The following is a 15,802-nucleotide window of genomic DNA, read 5'->3' as shown; positions in this document are numbered from 1 at the left end:
TCACTATCAGTGCGGTAAAAACTACTTTAATGCTACTTAAAATTGAAATGGTTAAGATCTTTCATTAGGAACAAAAATTCCTTTTGGAACATTATTCCCAGTGTGATTTTTGGCAAAATGGGTGGAATAGACTTTTTGTTATGTTGTGACTTTGATTGCAGTTCGTTACCTGTTAAACTCTCAGCTTTCCATCAGCAGGTCCTTCTCTACTGGAAATTAATCTACAAACATAACTTTACTCCTCACAATACCCCTATATGGAACAACAGGTATATCCGTTTGTGTAGGAAATCTGTGTACGTGGATGAATGGAGATCTAAAGGGATTTGGGCTGTAGCTCATTTTATGGATGATAATGGGGTCTTATTAAAACATGAGACGTTTTGTGAGAAATTTGATGTAAGATGTACTGTTAAGAGATATAAATCCCTAGTGAAAGCCATCCCAGTCCCTTTGAGATCAATGATAAAAGAAGATATTGTGCACTCTAAAATTTCTCCTGGACTGAGGCAGCTCTGCATAGCTGGAGTTGAATTTGGTGACAGCAGGTTTACAAACAAAGTGATCAGGAATATTTTGATAAACGAAATTTGCCCTAATCCGGTTAAAAGAAATTATATCCTTAAAGAATTTGAGACCATGGAGGTTAAGGCGATAAGAAAAAAATATATTTCACTTCCTCTTTCTCCTAAAGCAAAAGAGGTTCACTTTAAAATCATTAATGAGGTTTATCCAACCAATGAATTCTTAAGACGGAAATTTAATTTAGATGTGAACGCCTGCACATTTTGTGAAAATGATATTGAAAGTCTGGATCACTTGTTTTTCAACTGTGAATCAGTGCACTCCTTCTGGACTGACATGTGGAGCTGGCTACAGTCCAGGAGAATTCAGTTACCACATTTGACGGTGACAGTAATAAAATTTGGAATACTTGCTGAGAATGCAGATTTTGACCTGTTGATTAGGACGATTTTGTTAATGGGAAAATTTTTTATTCACAAATGCAGATACTTTAAAGCTAAACCATGTATAAACAGATGGCTGAATGACTTTAGACTCTGGGCTAAATCGCTGAAACTTGTGAATAACAAGAAAGCCCATAAACTTGTTGTTTTATTTAAAGAGTTTAACCTATGTTAAAAAACAAAACAAAAAACCTCCCTATTTTATAATCTCGACTGCCCTTTTTTTGCACGTTAGTTTTTGCCTTTGGTTCGAATCCTTCAATGACTGTTCTTTCTTTTTGTGCTAACTCTTTTAACTTTGTGCTTATTGTTGTTGTTTTGGGGTTTTTTTTTGTTCGTTTTGTTTGTTTGTTTGTTTTGCTATAATGCTCAACCGAGGATGTAACATAATCGGATTAATGATGGTGCCTTGTATGTTATACTGTTGTTTATAAATAAAGTTTAATTAAAAAAAAAAAAGACTTTAATGCTACTTCCGGCTGTGACGTGAGGACTGCTGTTCACAGCAGTCTTTGCGGCTGCGCACACGTGGTGGAACGGCGGACGGAGGCATCATGGCTGTGTTTATGGACCTGAACGTGTCGTTTCTCCCGGACAGGAGCGACCTGCGCAGCGTCGTGGAGACGGCGGCTCACCGTGAGTGTCCGCGGCCGCAGACAACGCTCTGTTCGCCGGCCTGCCGCTGCTCAGCCGCGGGAACGTAACGCTCCTGTCTCCGGGACCAGCGGCTTTTAAAAATGACTGTTTTTTGAATGGAGTCTGGTGGAAAAGGGCAGGCAAGAAGTTTTCCATCAGACTCCATTAAAAAAAACAGTCATTTTAAGGTTTCTCCGCGGTTTGCAGAAATGTAAACTAAAGTCTGTACCCTCTATTCCCGAGAGACTGATGATTTTAATTATGTGGTCGCAGTTGTTCCGAGTCAGAGCCGTAACACACTGAACTAAGTAACATAATACAGCTTAGAACAAACAGCTCCATAATCAGTTACACACAGTAAATGTATAAGTGTTAACATCGAGCAACTCTTGTCCTGCGGACTTCGTTCCTCTGATAGTGAGGCTGTAACTATCACAGTGTGTTAGATGCAGGTGCGTTATGGATAATCTGTCTCTCACTGAGCGTGCTCCTGTGATTGGCCAGCATGTCATGGAGTGGGTGGGAGGTATTGTCCAGTATTGTCTTTATTTTGTACAACATCCACCTCTCAGACACCACCCTGAGGGAGACCAGTACCCTCCCCACAACATTACTGGCCTTGTGATCAGTTTATTGAGTCTGTCGGCTTCTGCAACCCTCAACCTGCTGGCCCAGTGTGCAACAGCACAGAGGATGCACTGACCACAACAGACTCGTAGAAAATCCTGAGCGTTGTCTGGCAGATGTTGAAGGACCTCAGAGACGACTCTGGCCCTGCCTGTAGAGGGCAGTGCTGTTTTTAACCCAGTCCAGTTTATTATCTATGTGCACTCTGAGGTATTTCTAGTCCTCCACAACGTCCTCACGCTGGATTGAAACAGGGGTCACAGGTTTCCTGGTCCTCCTAAAGTCCACAATCGGTTCTTTGGTCTTTGCCACGTTGAGCTGCAGATGATTCTGTGTGACGTCACAAAGGAGTCGACCACAGCCCGGTACTCTGACTCATCACCCTCACCGATGCATCCAACCACCGCAGAGTCATTAGAAACCCTACTGATGATGGAGGTCTGTGTGCAGTGGCTGAAGTCTGTGGTGTGGAGGGGAGAGAACGGTCCCCTGTGGTGCCGATCACCTTGTCAGACACACACTGTGGAAGACGCACATATTGTGGTCTTCCTGTAACAACAGGTAACAACAATCCAGGACACCAGGGGATCCACCTGCATCACTGTTAGCTGATCACCCAGGAGGGTCGGCCTGATGGTGCTCGCCGGCTGGTCCAGCAGACCTGGCTGAGTGGAGTCTTCTCGTTTGTCTCTGAACCTGGTTGTGAGTGAAAGTGACAGGTGGGGAAGGGGTGTGGCTGTGGACTGCAGGCTGACTACAGGTAAGGCTGTAGGGGGAGGAGTTTTACCTGCAGTGTAAATCTGGTGAACAACACATTCACTCCTTACCTCTGCCCTCACCCTCCTCTGCTCTCTCATGCTGTTCTGCTGGAGTTTCCACTCCTGCTTCCTCCTGTAAATGTCCTCATCCTCACTGATCTCATCTCTCAGTAACACCTGAACCAGTCTCACCTCCTCTCTGATGCCCTCCACCTGTCACTGAGGAGGGTTTGATGTCTTCAGCCTCTCACGGTCACTTTATTATTAGTGAAACGTCCTGTCAGTCAAGTTTCAATGATCAGCTTTACACCCAAAACAACAAACAACAGCCAAACCAGACTCCATTCAAAAATCTGCAATTTTTAACGGTTTTACGAGTTTAGTTGAAACAAAATGAAAAAGATTTAACGCAGAAATCTGACTCAGCATCAAGTAAGCCAAGGTGCAGATGTAATCTGTGAGCAGCGTTTACACCAGACTCCATTCAAAAAACGGGCCGTTTTAGAGGTTCCTCTTGCTGTGAGTGTGTCCGTGACATTTATGCAGTTGTCAGTGATTATCAGCCGCCTCCTGCTCAGATGCGTTGCATCGCACGGTGAAAACCTTCCAGCCCTCACACATGTGTTTCTGTCCTCCTGCAGTCGGGTTCTCCACCATCGCCCTCAACTACGTATTTGAGCCCACAGCCAAGAAGAAACAGGTGAGTGCACCTGCTGCGCTGCGTTCAGGAACAGCACAGAAACCGTGGAATTAATATTCAGGTTGAACCTGTCTGATTAGCAATCAATAAATAAAACATCTGTGGCTAGTTTTTAACAAAAAGCATCCGTAGCTTCAGATGTTTATTTTGTGTCACTTCCTTCCTGCAGGAGATCCCCACCCCGACTCCGATCAACGAACTGATCGATCAGCTGCCCGTGGTGCAGGGTCGATCTCGTCCAATCAGAGTGCTGAACAGGCTGACGGTGGTGATGTCAGACGCGAGTCACTTTGTGAGTTCTGTAAACTCCGACGTTTCATAAACCTGTAAACTCATCGATCACGTCTTCATAATCAATCTGTAAGGCAGGGTGCTGAGGGGGGCGGGGCCTGTGTCAGCTGTAAAGTACATTTTAAATATCTGGATTACAGGATTACTCGAGTGGTTAGAGGCAACCGTGGTTTCTGCTAAAGTTGAATTAAAGAGATTCCAGATTACATCAGCCGTGTCCATGGTTACAGGATGATAATCTGAAGGGTGACAACCTGATTCATGGTTTGGTGTGTGTGTGTTTTCAGAGGCCGAACGCTCCGGAGTACCGTCGCTTCGACCTGCTCGCTGTCCAGCCAACCTCAGAGAAACTTTTCCACGTGAGCTTCACTGACACGCAAACACTGTGCTGTGTTCACTGACTGCAGGACTTTCTGCTTCATCAGCTTTATTTGCACACTTTTAAAATAAATCTGGCTTTTCGTGCTGCACCTGAACACTGCGTAAAAATAACACTGCTGTGTGGTAACACACACACACACACACACACACACACACACACACACACACACACACACACACACACACACACACACACACACACACACACAGGGTTACATTACATGCATATGAGAGGTTTTGGAACTGAGCATCCAATCATGGTGCTGATGTGTGTATATTGTGTGTGTGTGCGTGTGTGTGTGTGCAGGCAGCCTGCATGGTTTATGACATCGACATCATCTGTGTGCCGATGACGGAGAAACTTCCTTTCTTCTTCAAGAGAGCGCCGATCAACGGGGTGACCGAGCATCGTGACCCAGATTATTACTGCGACCGTCACGTGACTGTTTATTAAGGTGTGTGTTTGTGTGTGTGTGTGTAGGCCATAGACAGAGGTGTGGTGTTCGAGGTGTCGTACTCTGCAGCCATCAGAGACTCCACCATGAGGCGCTACACCATCGCCAACGCCGTCAGTCTGATGGAGAGCTGCAAAGGAAAGGTGGCGCTGTTTCTCCAATGCTTCCTGTACCAACGACTTGACTTCCTTTCACGTGACTAAATTGTGTTTGTGTTTTTTCTCAGAGTGTGATTCTGTCCAGTGCAGCTCAGAAGGTCTGTGATCGGTGACTGTATTGATCGCTGATTGATTGGTGGCCGTGCTCAGTACGCTTATTTTTGTTTGCAGGCTCTCGAGCTCAGAGGACCGTATGATGTCACCAACCTGTATCCTTCATCAGTACTACTGCGTGTGTTACTGCGTGTGTTACTGCAGTACTACTGCGTGTGTTACTGCAGTAGTACTGCGTGTGTTACTGCAGTAGTACTGCAGTACTACTGCGTGTGTTACTGCAGTAGTACTGCAGTACTACTGCGTGTGTTACTGCAGTAGTACTGCGTGTGTTACTGCAGTAGTACTGCGTGTGTTACTGCAGTACTACTGCGTGTGTTACTGCAGTACTACTGCAGTACTACTGCGTGTGTTACTGCAGTAGTACTGCAGTACTACTGCGTGTGTTACTGCGTGTGTTACTGCAGTAGTACTGCGTGTGTTACTGCAGTAGTACTGCGTGTGTGTTACTGCAGTACTACTGCGTGTGTGTTACTGCAGTACTACTGCGTGTGTGTTACTGCAGTACTACTGCGTGTGTTACTGCAGTACTACTGCGCGTGTTACTGCAGTAGTACTGCGCGTGTTACAGCGTGTGTTACAGCGCGTGTTACTGCGCGTGTTACTGCAGTACTACTGCGTGTGTTACTGCAGTACTACTGCGTGTGTGTTACTGCAGTACTACTGCGTGTGTGTTACTGCAGTACTACTGCGTGTGTTACTGCATGTGTTACTGCAGTACTACTGCGTGTGTGTTACTGCAGTACTACTGCGTGTGTTACTGCATGTGTTACTGCAGTACTACTGCGTGTGTGTTACTGCAGTACTACTGCGTGTGTTACTGCATGTGTTACTGCGCGTGTTACTGCAGTAGTACTGCGCGTGTTACAGCGCGTGTTACTGCGCGTGTTACTGCAGTACTACTGCGTGTGTGTTACTGCAGTACTACTGCGTGTGTTACTGCATGTGTTACTGCAGTAGTACTGCGCGTGTTACAGCGCGTGTTACAGTGCGTGTTACAGCGCGTGTTACTGCGCGTGTTACTGCGCGTGTTACTGCGTGTGTTACTGCAGTACTACTGCGTGTGTTACTGCGTGTGTTACTGCAGTAGTATTGCGTGTGTTACTGCAGTAGTATTGCGTGTGTTACTGCAGTACTACTGCGTGTGTGTTACTGCAGTACTACTGCGTGTGTGTTACTGCAGTACTACTGCGTGTGTGTTACTGCAGTACTACTGCGCGTGTTACTGCAGTAGTACTGCGCGTGTTACAGCGTGTGTTACAGCGCGTGTTACTGCGCGTGTTACTGCATGTGTTACTGCAGTACTACTGCGTGTGTTACTGCAGTACTACTGCGTGTGTTACTGCAGTACTACTGCGTGTGTGTTACTGCAGTACTACTGCGTGTGTTACTGCAGTACTACTGCGTGTGTTACTGCAGTACTACTGCGTGTGTTACTGCATGTGTTACTGCAGTACTACTGCGTGTGTGTTACTGCAGTACTACTGCGTGTGTTACTGCGTGTGTTACTGCAGTAGTACTGCGCGTGTTACAGCGCGTGTTACTGCGCGTGTTACTGCAGTACTACTGCGTGTGTGTTACTGCAGTACTACTGCGTGTGTTACTGCATGTGTTACTGCAGTAGTACTGCGCGTGTTACTGCAGTAGTACTGCGCGTGTTACAGCGCGTGTTACAGTGCGTGTTACAGCGCGTGTTACTGCGTGTGTTACTGCAGTACTACTGCGTGTGTTACTGCGTGTGTTACTGCGCGTGTTACTGCAGTACTACTGCGCGTGTTACTGCGCGTGTTACTGCGTGTGTTACTGCAGTACTACTGCGTGTGTTACTGCGCGTGTTACTGCAGTACTACTGCGTGTGTTACTGCGTGTGTTACTGCGCGTGTTACTGCAGTACTACTGCGCGTGTTACTGCGCGTGTTACTGCGTGTGTTACTGCAGTACTACTGCGTGTGTTACTGCGTGTGTTACTGCGCGTGTTACTGCAGTACTACTGCGCGTGTTACTGCGCGTGTTACTGCAGTACTACTGCGTGTGTTACTGCGTGTGTTACTGCGCGTGTTACTGCAGTACTACTGCGCGTGTTACTGCGTGTGTTACTGCGTGTGTTACTGCAGTACTACTGCGTGTGTTACTGCGTGTGTTACTGCGCGTGTTACTGCAGTACTACTGCGCGTGTTACTGCGTGTGTTACTGCGTGTGTTACTGCAGTACTACTGCGTGTGTTACTGCGTGTGGTGTTGTGGTCCTGATGCTCCTCCTCAGAGCTCTGCTGTTCGGTTTGTCAGACGGAGACGCCAAAGAAGCCGTCTCGTCCACCTGCAGAGCCGCTCTGCTGCATGCAGGTGAGCACCCGGTGCTGCACCTGCACCTGTGAGCGAGCACGAACCCTCTCACGAAACACTTTGTTTGTTTGTGGTCAGAAACCAGGAGGACAGCCAGCGGAATCATCTACACCACGAGGAGCCAGCAGGAGGTGCCACAGGGCTCAGTAGACGGTAGGTTTAAGTCCGGTTATCTTTACAGATGTTACAGATGTTTGTGCTCTGTGGCGATTGAGCTGCGGTGGAATAAAGTGATGATGAGCGAGTCAAACACACCTCTTGAAACTGGCTGATATCAGACACGTCCATGTGCTGGACGTCCGTCCTGAATGTCACCTGGATGTTCGGGTTTATTGAAACATTTCTTCCTGAAGAAGTGACCTGAGCCGGCTGCAGCGGGACTCACGGTCAGGAATACTCATTTCCCTCACAGACGGTCGTCTCTAAGCCCGTGTGACTGAAGCTTCAGTCCAACACTGACGGACGGCCGAACGTCATGTGATCAATGGCCACGTCTGCACAACCTCAATAACAGCATCAGAGGAAATGACCCCGGCCCTGTGATGGTCGCTCTTGGAAACAGACGTTTTGGTCAGAAAGGAGGACATGTCCAGGATGTGTTCTCTGGATGGCAACTTTTGAATGTTCCAGCGTGTAGCAACATAAACGGAACCCAGAGTGGGGTCCTGTGTACCACCGAGTGGGCTTCGGAGTACTGATTGTAAGCTGTGTCATCAGTGCTGAAGATAAACAGGTAACTGACCAGGTGTGTTTCTACCCGAACAGGTGAAACTCCAGCAGCCAAGAGAGCCAAACCATCGTGACCGCGAGAATGACCGACATCGGAGGAGGAGGGGACTGTCAGTTGTGTAGGGGGGTGGCCGATAGCGGTGGAGGGTGGGGCATACGGTGGAGGAGGGCGGGCCAACTCCGGTTTCTTCTCCTGCCTTTTTTTTCAAATTGTTGATGTTTTTTTTGTTTCTGCTGACAGTTTAAAGCAAATTCTGAGTTTAATAAACAGTTTGAAGAATTCACATTTGTCTCTGTGCAGCAGGGCCTCTGCTTCCATCCTCTGTGCTCCCCGACAATTCAAACAAAAAGTCCATTTATATGCAGATGAAACTGGTTTTTATTTACAATTATATGGAAATTTGGACTGTGCAGCTCTGTGAGGACCAAACTGTGACTCAGCAGCTTGTAGAAGCTCCATTATCATCAGCATTAATGGTTTGCTGTGGTTCACTCAGCTTCGTCTCATCGAGGTTTGCAGCGTTCATTCATGCACGGCTCTCTGAGCTCTGACTGGACCGTAGCAGCAGCTCTGTTCTTTTCTTTTGGGTCATCGTCCTGTTGATGACCCGGTTTGGTCCAAGCGTCAGCTGTGGGACAGACAGCCTCCGAATGTAGAATGCTTTGGTGGGCAGAGGAGTTCACACTGCTCTCGGATCATCATCCACCGTGCTGATGGCTCGTGTGAGGTGTTCGAACCCTGCTGTGCATTAAGGACAAACGGGTCCAGTCCCAGCTCCTTAGACTATGGACGAGGTTTGTTCCAAAACGCTTTCCAAACCCAGGTTTGCATGTTAGACGGAAGACCCTTTCTCCTGCGTTTCCTCCAAACAAGCCTTACATGTTTAGTCTTTTTCTAACTGTAGTTTCATGAACTTTAAGTCTTTTCCCTGTAAAGACATTTAGGAAAAGATGACAGTAGATGTCTTTCTGAAAGCGCTGTAACTAAGTTTAAGAATATAATCCACCCACTGTTATCATCTTCAATGCCCTGTACCAACACAGAGCAGAGCAGCTATCTGAACGCTACCCCAACAGAGGTCGATTATCTTGTTAATAATTTCACCTCCTCACTACGTACGACTCTGGATACTGTAGCTCCTGTGAAAACTAAGGTCTCTAATCAGAAGTACCTGACTCCGTGGTATAATTCTCAAACACGTAGCCTAAAGCAGATGACTCGTAACCTGGAGAGGAAATGGCGTGTCACAAATCTAGAGGATCATCATTTAGCCTGGAGAAATAGTTTGCTGCTTTATAAGAAAGCCCTCCACAAAGCCAGAACATCTTACTATTCATCACTGATTGAAGAAAATAAGAACAACCCCAGGTTTCTCTTCAGCTCTGTAGCCAGGCTGACAAACAGTCAGAGCTCTTTAAACATACGATGTTCAGCTGAGATCTAGAGCATCAACACTTCTCCAGCACGATGAAGGTCAAAGGTCGTTGACCATTAAAGGCGCCACCGTGCTCTCTGAAACGCCCCAGCTGCCATCATCACTGTTCTCCTCGCTTCAGCTTGTTTGCTGGTTTAGTCAAAAGAAAAGGGGGACAAAGCTGTTCACAGTCAAAGCTTTTATTCTGAAATCAGTACAAATGCTGGCCTCAGATAGCGGAAGTGATGTCATCAAAAATAGGGAGCTCCTTTTACATTCAGTCAAATTCAGAGTAAAAAATATACAAATCTGCCTCAGAAAAATAGAAATGTACAGACACGAAGACTCTTATTTTGAAAAACCACGTGGATTTTCCTTCCCCTTACAGTAAACTCTCATTAACACCTCGTTAAGCCTTTCAGTCGGTTCTATACTGGAGTTTAAAAAATATTCTACTGGCATTTTTCCTGTAAACACATCACAAGTCTTCACCGTGTGAAAGCCCTTTAAACAGAGACAGTGAACGCACCACCACGTCAATCACAGTTATTGATCATTGATTGGACTGTTGCACATATCACACAGGAGAGGGGGTGGGCTTAAAGCTCAGGTAAACGCTCACACTCAGTGGTGTGTTCAGGGACACAAGGACATCAGAGATTTCAGAACTTAAGTCTGAGGAGTACTGCTGGTCCTGAATGCATCACTGGATGGAAACGTTAAACCGTCTCCTTGACAACGATGTGAAGGTGGGGTGGGCCTTGATGACATCTTCCAGCAGCACCATTTTAGTGAAGCACCTGAAGCATCAATTTGATTGGACGGCTGGTTGCGGGAGAATGGGTGGAGCTTCAGAGGCCCATGATGTGGTTGAAGTGACCCTGAAAAGGCAGAAAGACACCGTTGAGGCTCTCAGCCAATCACGGAGCCACAGAGACGACTCTGTAAGCCTCGCTTCCACAGGGGGCAGGGCTTAAATGTTTCGTGAGTTCGGCGTCTTACCGGTTCTCCTCTGAGACACCTCGGACAGCAGAGCAGAACAGGTGTGGGCCGTACCTGCATACACACACAAGTCACCATAGCAACAGCACCTGTACACCTGTCCTCCAGCTGAACACGGTGAGGACTTTCCACCACGTTTATCTGAAGCTGACCTCTGACCCTCACATCTTAATGACATCTTGTGTTAGTCAGAGGAAGCTCGACGAGCTCACCTGTTGATCCGGCTGCTGATTGGTCGCAGGACTGCTCTGCGACGTCTCCATTGGACAGTCGGACATCTGGAGCTCCGCCTCCAAACAGAGACGCTTCTGAAAAAAAAACCCCAACATCAGCACCATCAGCACCATCAGCACACCTGAGGACCTCACCTGAAACTGTGACCTCACTGACGGGGTGGGGCTAAGCAGGTGTGTCACTTTCCTTCTAAACTTGCGTTTTGGTAATCCAGAAGTACAGCACGCAACCACAGAGGTCATGAAGAAGTCACTGAGTGGCCTCCGTCAGCCCTCAGTGCTGCACACCTCCTTTACCCCATGGACCTGCTCTCAGACACTCCCACAGCTGTCACTCTGTCTGTGACGCTGGCTTTAAGAAATCAGTGCTTCAAGTGTTAAAAACATGTTCAGCGCCATCTTCTGTCAGCACGGAGTGTGACGTCACGCGGTTGGTTGGCCGGGCTCACAGGCTCACATTAGTTTATGTTATACCTGAGGAAAGTAAACAGCAGTGTGAGGGGATCACTGTGGTGCTGCAGCAGTGAGTCCATGTTAAACCAGGATAAACTGTAAACAGGAAGTGGCTGTTTGGCTGGCTGCACTCAAACAGGAACATCCAGCTGTTGGCCGTGATGCTGGTGTTTGTAACGCACTTTATAAACGAGGACTGTGTCAGACCGACATGCTGGAGTCTGCAGCTGTTCCTCATCGAGCCTGCAAAGCAGATGTTCACGTGCTGCCATCAGCCAACTTTATGCAAAAAGCAAAATGTTCCCAACACAAGCAAACAGTTGTACCGACACAAGATTGTGCTAAACATGTTTTCAAAACCCCAACTTCACATACAGAGTTACCTCTACATGCAGCGTCTCACGTCCCCTCTGACCCGTTGTTTCCCGTCACAGAAACACGTCAGCGTTCCCGTTTCTTTAATGAATCCATGAAGCTCTGTGTCAGTGTACATGCACATGTGTGTGTGCGTGTGCATGCGTGTGTTCAGCCGAGAGAAAGGTTAAGCAAAAGTCAGCAATCTTCGGTCGACACGGGCGGCCTTGAATGAGGAGGGAGAGAGTCACAACAAACAGTCTTATTATCTAAAGGAGAGTTTTGTTATTCCCGTCAGCTTGTGCCCTGAGCATCTTCATGATGGAGATGGCAGCTGTTTTGGGGCAAACAAACTGCTTCCAATTTTACAGTTGGTCTAATGTCCGTCACTGGTCACCAGGTCTCTCAATTCCCGTTCTTCTCCAAGATCGCATCCATATTACGTTCAATAAACAGTCTTACTCACAGCCCTGCCCATCGTCTGTCATGTCGGCCAGCCTGGTGGGATTTTGAACAGCTGTAGCCGCTTCTTGTTCTTCAATAAGCTGAACCAGCTCCAATCAGCCAGAACTCTGTTATCGTGGTTCTGAATTGGTAGATGTCGTTCATTGTCCTCCATCGAGCGTCGTCAGACACACGACGCAACCGACCATCGAGTATCCGGCAGCAAACGTCTCCGCCGGACAATCGGGCTCTCCCAAGGGTGTCAATTCCATTAAGGGACCAGTTGATCAAATCCATATTTCTTCTTTAGGTTTTTAGAGAACAAGTCTGGGAGACTCTCTTAGGGTTAGAGAATAAGCGAGACTATACAAAGGACATGAAAGCCAAGCAGGAAAGATAAGGGAGAAAGTGCGACTCCCAGAGAGCTGTCAGCTGAAAGCTCTGCTTATCTCAGCGTGGTGCGCTTCGACTTCTTAGGAAGCTGGACAGAAGAAGAAGTGTGAGGCCTAAAATCTCCACAGCAGAGGAACGGGTTCTGAAGACCCGACACAGGACCCGGGAGATGATTTGGACCTTTAGCCCATCAGGAAGCCGTTCTTAATGAAGGGAACGAGGAGGAAAGGCTGAGGTACGAAGATCAGAGGAACAGAGCCACATCTGAAGGTTCAAATAAGAGCTCCAAGCAACCGAGAAGCTGCAGATGTTCCTGCAGATGTACTTGATGTACTTGAAGAGGCTCAGGACTGATGTCACTTTGTTTTTATATTTTGTAGTTCTCTTATTTCGCTGTTTCTTCTTCTATGGTTTTTGTTTGGCTCGTGTCTCTGTAAACTGTTTAAATAAAGTTATTACTGTTTTTGTCCAAAAACTCTGATAACCCCGGCTACTCCTAATAAACTGCTCCTCCTCCTCCTCAGGTGTCTTACCGCTTTGGAGTTGCGCGGCTCCGCCTCCAGACTTCTCTTCTTCATGGGGTGCGCGCACTGCATGCTAGCAGCTAATAGTTAGCCTGTTAGCATTAGTTTGGTAGACACTGACCGGAAGCTGCCGGTTTCCCGCCCAAAGAGCACAAACGGAGCCGATTAACCGATCGATCGTTAACTTCGTGCTACCTGACCGACAACTATCTGCTGCTGCTGCTGCTGTTGGCTGACCTTCTGCTAACCGGGAACATGAAGCTCTCAGCATCAAGCCCACCGCTTCCGGTATGACACGGAAACAGCTTTTCACAATAAAAGCACCGACGGTTTCGCTTCCGCCTTATTTTTGTGTGTGTATCTGAATATGTTTATATATATGTTCAAATATCTGTGTGTGTGTGTGTGTGCGCGCGTGTGTGTAAAAGGCGGTGTCTCTTCTGTGCTGAGAGCTACCAAATAACAATCTGTTGTGTGAACACATAATGATTCTTCTTTTTCTTGAACCCTAAAAAGAAGAAAAGTCATCTGATTTTGAAATTTTAAAAAGAAAAGGTTATATTTTTACTGTGTTTTTATAATAATTACACATTTCAGTGTGTATATTCACTCCATTTAGATAAACTTCAAAGTCCTGAAAGTTGTCACTTTCCTGCATCACAGCAGCCAAACGTGAAACACAAACTTAAATCAAATAAAATCATACATGTGTAAGTCTAACATAAAGGCTTATCATTCAAGGTTAAAAAGAGAAACGAAGAAAAAAATAAAACGGCACATTACTTTTATTTTGAAGCGGAAATTGTTGACGTTTCGCGTGTTGATTTGACATTTTTAGGATCGCCTCAATTTCAAATACTGTGACGTGAGGCAGACCATCCAATTAAGGTGAGGTGATTGTCTCGCGAGGTTCGAAGAGAATTGAAAAGATTTATTTATTTATTTTTACTGAACAGTCTTTAAGTTACAAACATGTTCATCAAGCAACCCAAGCAGCAGTCCTGAAATACATAAATAAACTCTATTTAATTATTTACAATTATCTTGCACGTATGCTGCTGGTCCCTCTGACACTTTTAAGGCCTTCTTCTTCTGCAACACTTTTAAAGGCAGGAAAAGTTGGAGAAAGCTTTCAAACGTCACATATTTTGTATTCTGATCATCTCCACGATTGTAAATCTTTCCAGTGTAAATTTCTTTTCACAGGAAGAGAAAAACATCGTTTCGTGCATTTTGTTTTTACTTCTATTGTCCAGAAAGTTGAAATCTTTAATTCTCAGATGAGGAAAAATCTGTGTTACGAATACTGTAATGATCCTTTCGTTAAAGCTAGCAGGTTAGTAGAGAGCAGTTCACTTTAAATGCGTCCTTAAAAGCAGAATGACGTCGAACCTTTCCATCCATGACATGGACCCTGGTCCAAACTCTTCCTTTAGAACCTGGCTGTGCTTCTTTTTCATTACATATGTGCAGCTTAAACTTAATGACACCTTTCATTACTTCAAAGTCAAGTACAGTCATACTTCCTGCTTCTACTGGACTTTATTGTCATGTTTATTGTTCCAAATAAAATTCTAACGACTTTGGTTCCTTTTAATATTTCATTTTGATGCTTTTCAATCAATTGTTGGATAAATGAATCTCTCGATCCATCGTTCTTATAGAATAGAATAGAATAGAATAGAATAGAATAGAATAGAATAGAATAGCCCTTTACTGTCATACAATGACATCGTGCATGAATAAAACATAAACAGCAGACAGCAGGAGGAAATAACAGACCGGAGGGAGGCAGAGAGAACAGGCAGCTTGGACGTAGTAACAAAATATGAATAAGTTATAATGACAGTAGTTAATATTATTTATTCTTTGGTAAAACACACTGAGTGTTTATCTGTCGTCACTGTGATTTTCACTGAAAGCTGTAAATGTTTGACTTCATGTTTATCGAGTATGGTGCTTTCGGTGTTTTCATGCATTTCTCCACATTTACATGCAGACCAGATGCTTGTGAAGGTTTTTTAAATCAATCTGTGTCGCCTGCTAATGACCCGTGATAATGATATTAATAATGTGGTAATTGTGATATTTCTATTTTCCTGTTTTTATCTCTCGAGTAATTCAGCTGCTTGAGTAAAAAGAGGGCTGATGTGTTCCTTTTAACAGTTGTTCCTGACTGCAGGGAGACGGCTCTCATTTTTACGGCACTGAAATAATATTTTCAGGTCTATAAAATGCTTTAAAGAAGTCCAACACTGAAAGCACACACCAGAGGACAGAACTGATCTCGTCACTTCCTGTGTCGGCTTTAAAAAGCTGCTCGGCGTAAGGCTGAAAGTGTCCAGCAGGTGGCGGCAGAGCAGCGCGAGTGAGTTTGGCTGGGCTGACGAATCTGTGAGGCTCAGGTGACGCATTCAAAGACCGAGACCAGAGTTTTAAAAAGTGAAACCAGAGATCGGTGAGTGACAGCCTGACACACAGTGATGTGAAACAGCAGCTTCATTTTGAAACAGCCGAGAAGATCGCCGACGTTGTCATACAGCGATGAAGACTGTTCACCTGACCTGAGCGGAGCGATGAAGAGGATCACAGACAAGTATCAGACCGTGTAGCTCTGAGAGGATCGACAGACGAAGGCAGACGTTTAATAACTGCAAAAACAGCAGCTGTGGCTGTTTCCGGGTTCTCTGCGTCATGAGCTGCCGACAGATGTCGAGCTCGTATGTTGCTGCAGGTATCTGCAGCTCGGTGTGAGCGCATGAATTAGATGTGAAGAAGAAGAAAAGGAGGAGGAGGAGGAGGAGTGATCCTCAGAGATGGAAACA

General features: G+C 46.0%; 2 protein-coding genes across 3 annotated transcripts; one reads left to right on the top strand and one right to left on the bottom strand.

Annotated features, from left to right (window-relative positions):
* Positions 1-1,444: 1,444 nt before the first annotated feature.
* Positions 1,445-8,376, top strand: rpp30 (ribonuclease P/MRP 30 subunit). The gene is made up of 11 exons (XM_080872049.1): positions 1,445-1,604; positions 3,631-3,689; positions 3,859-3,981; positions 4,268-4,339; positions 4,669-4,758; positions 4,843-4,959; positions 5,043-5,072; positions 5,146-5,183; positions 7,351-7,430; positions 7,509-7,583; positions 8,196-8,376. Exons 1-11 carry the CDS (start codon positions 1,523-1,525, stop codon positions 8,231-8,233), a joined length of 804 nt encoding a protein of 267 aa, XP_080728175.1. The 5' UTR covers positions 1,445-1,522; the 3' UTR covers positions 8,234-8,376.
* A 1,382-nt stretch (positions 8,377-9,758) lies between these two features.
* On the bottom strand, positions 9,759-13,323 carry LOC308390269 (uncharacterized protein). Of its 2 annotated transcripts, none has more exons than XR_013970420.1 (4): positions 11,646-13,323; positions 10,789-10,884; positions 10,577-10,630; positions 9,759-10,455 (listed from the first exon to the last, which is right to left on the bottom strand). XR_013970420.1 is itself a non-coding variant. In XM_080872057.1 (4 exons), the coding sequence occupies exons 1-4, from the start codon at positions 13,047-13,049 to the stop codon at positions 10,426-10,428; spliced, it is 243 nt and encodes an 80-aa protein (XP_080728183.1). In that variant the 5' UTR covers positions 13,050-13,283; the 3' UTR covers positions 9,759-10,425. The 2 variants fall into 2 exon arrangements, 1 of the variants encoding a protein (XP_080728183.1); XM_080872057.1 differs by having other exon boundaries at positions 12,987-13,283.
* Positions 13,324-15,802: the final 2,479 nt, after the last annotated feature.

The sequence above is a fragment of the Rhamphochromis sp. 'chilingali' genome (assembly GCF_963969265.1).
Source record: "Rhamphochromis sp. 'chilingali' genome assembly, chromosome: 22".
Taxonomy (NCBI): Eukaryota; Metazoa; Chordata; class Actinopteri; order Cichliformes; family Cichlidae; genus Rhamphochromis; species Rhamphochromis sp. 'chilingali'.
Note: the sequence above shows the minus strand (reverse complement) of the source record. Positions and strands in the feature narration are given on the sequence as shown.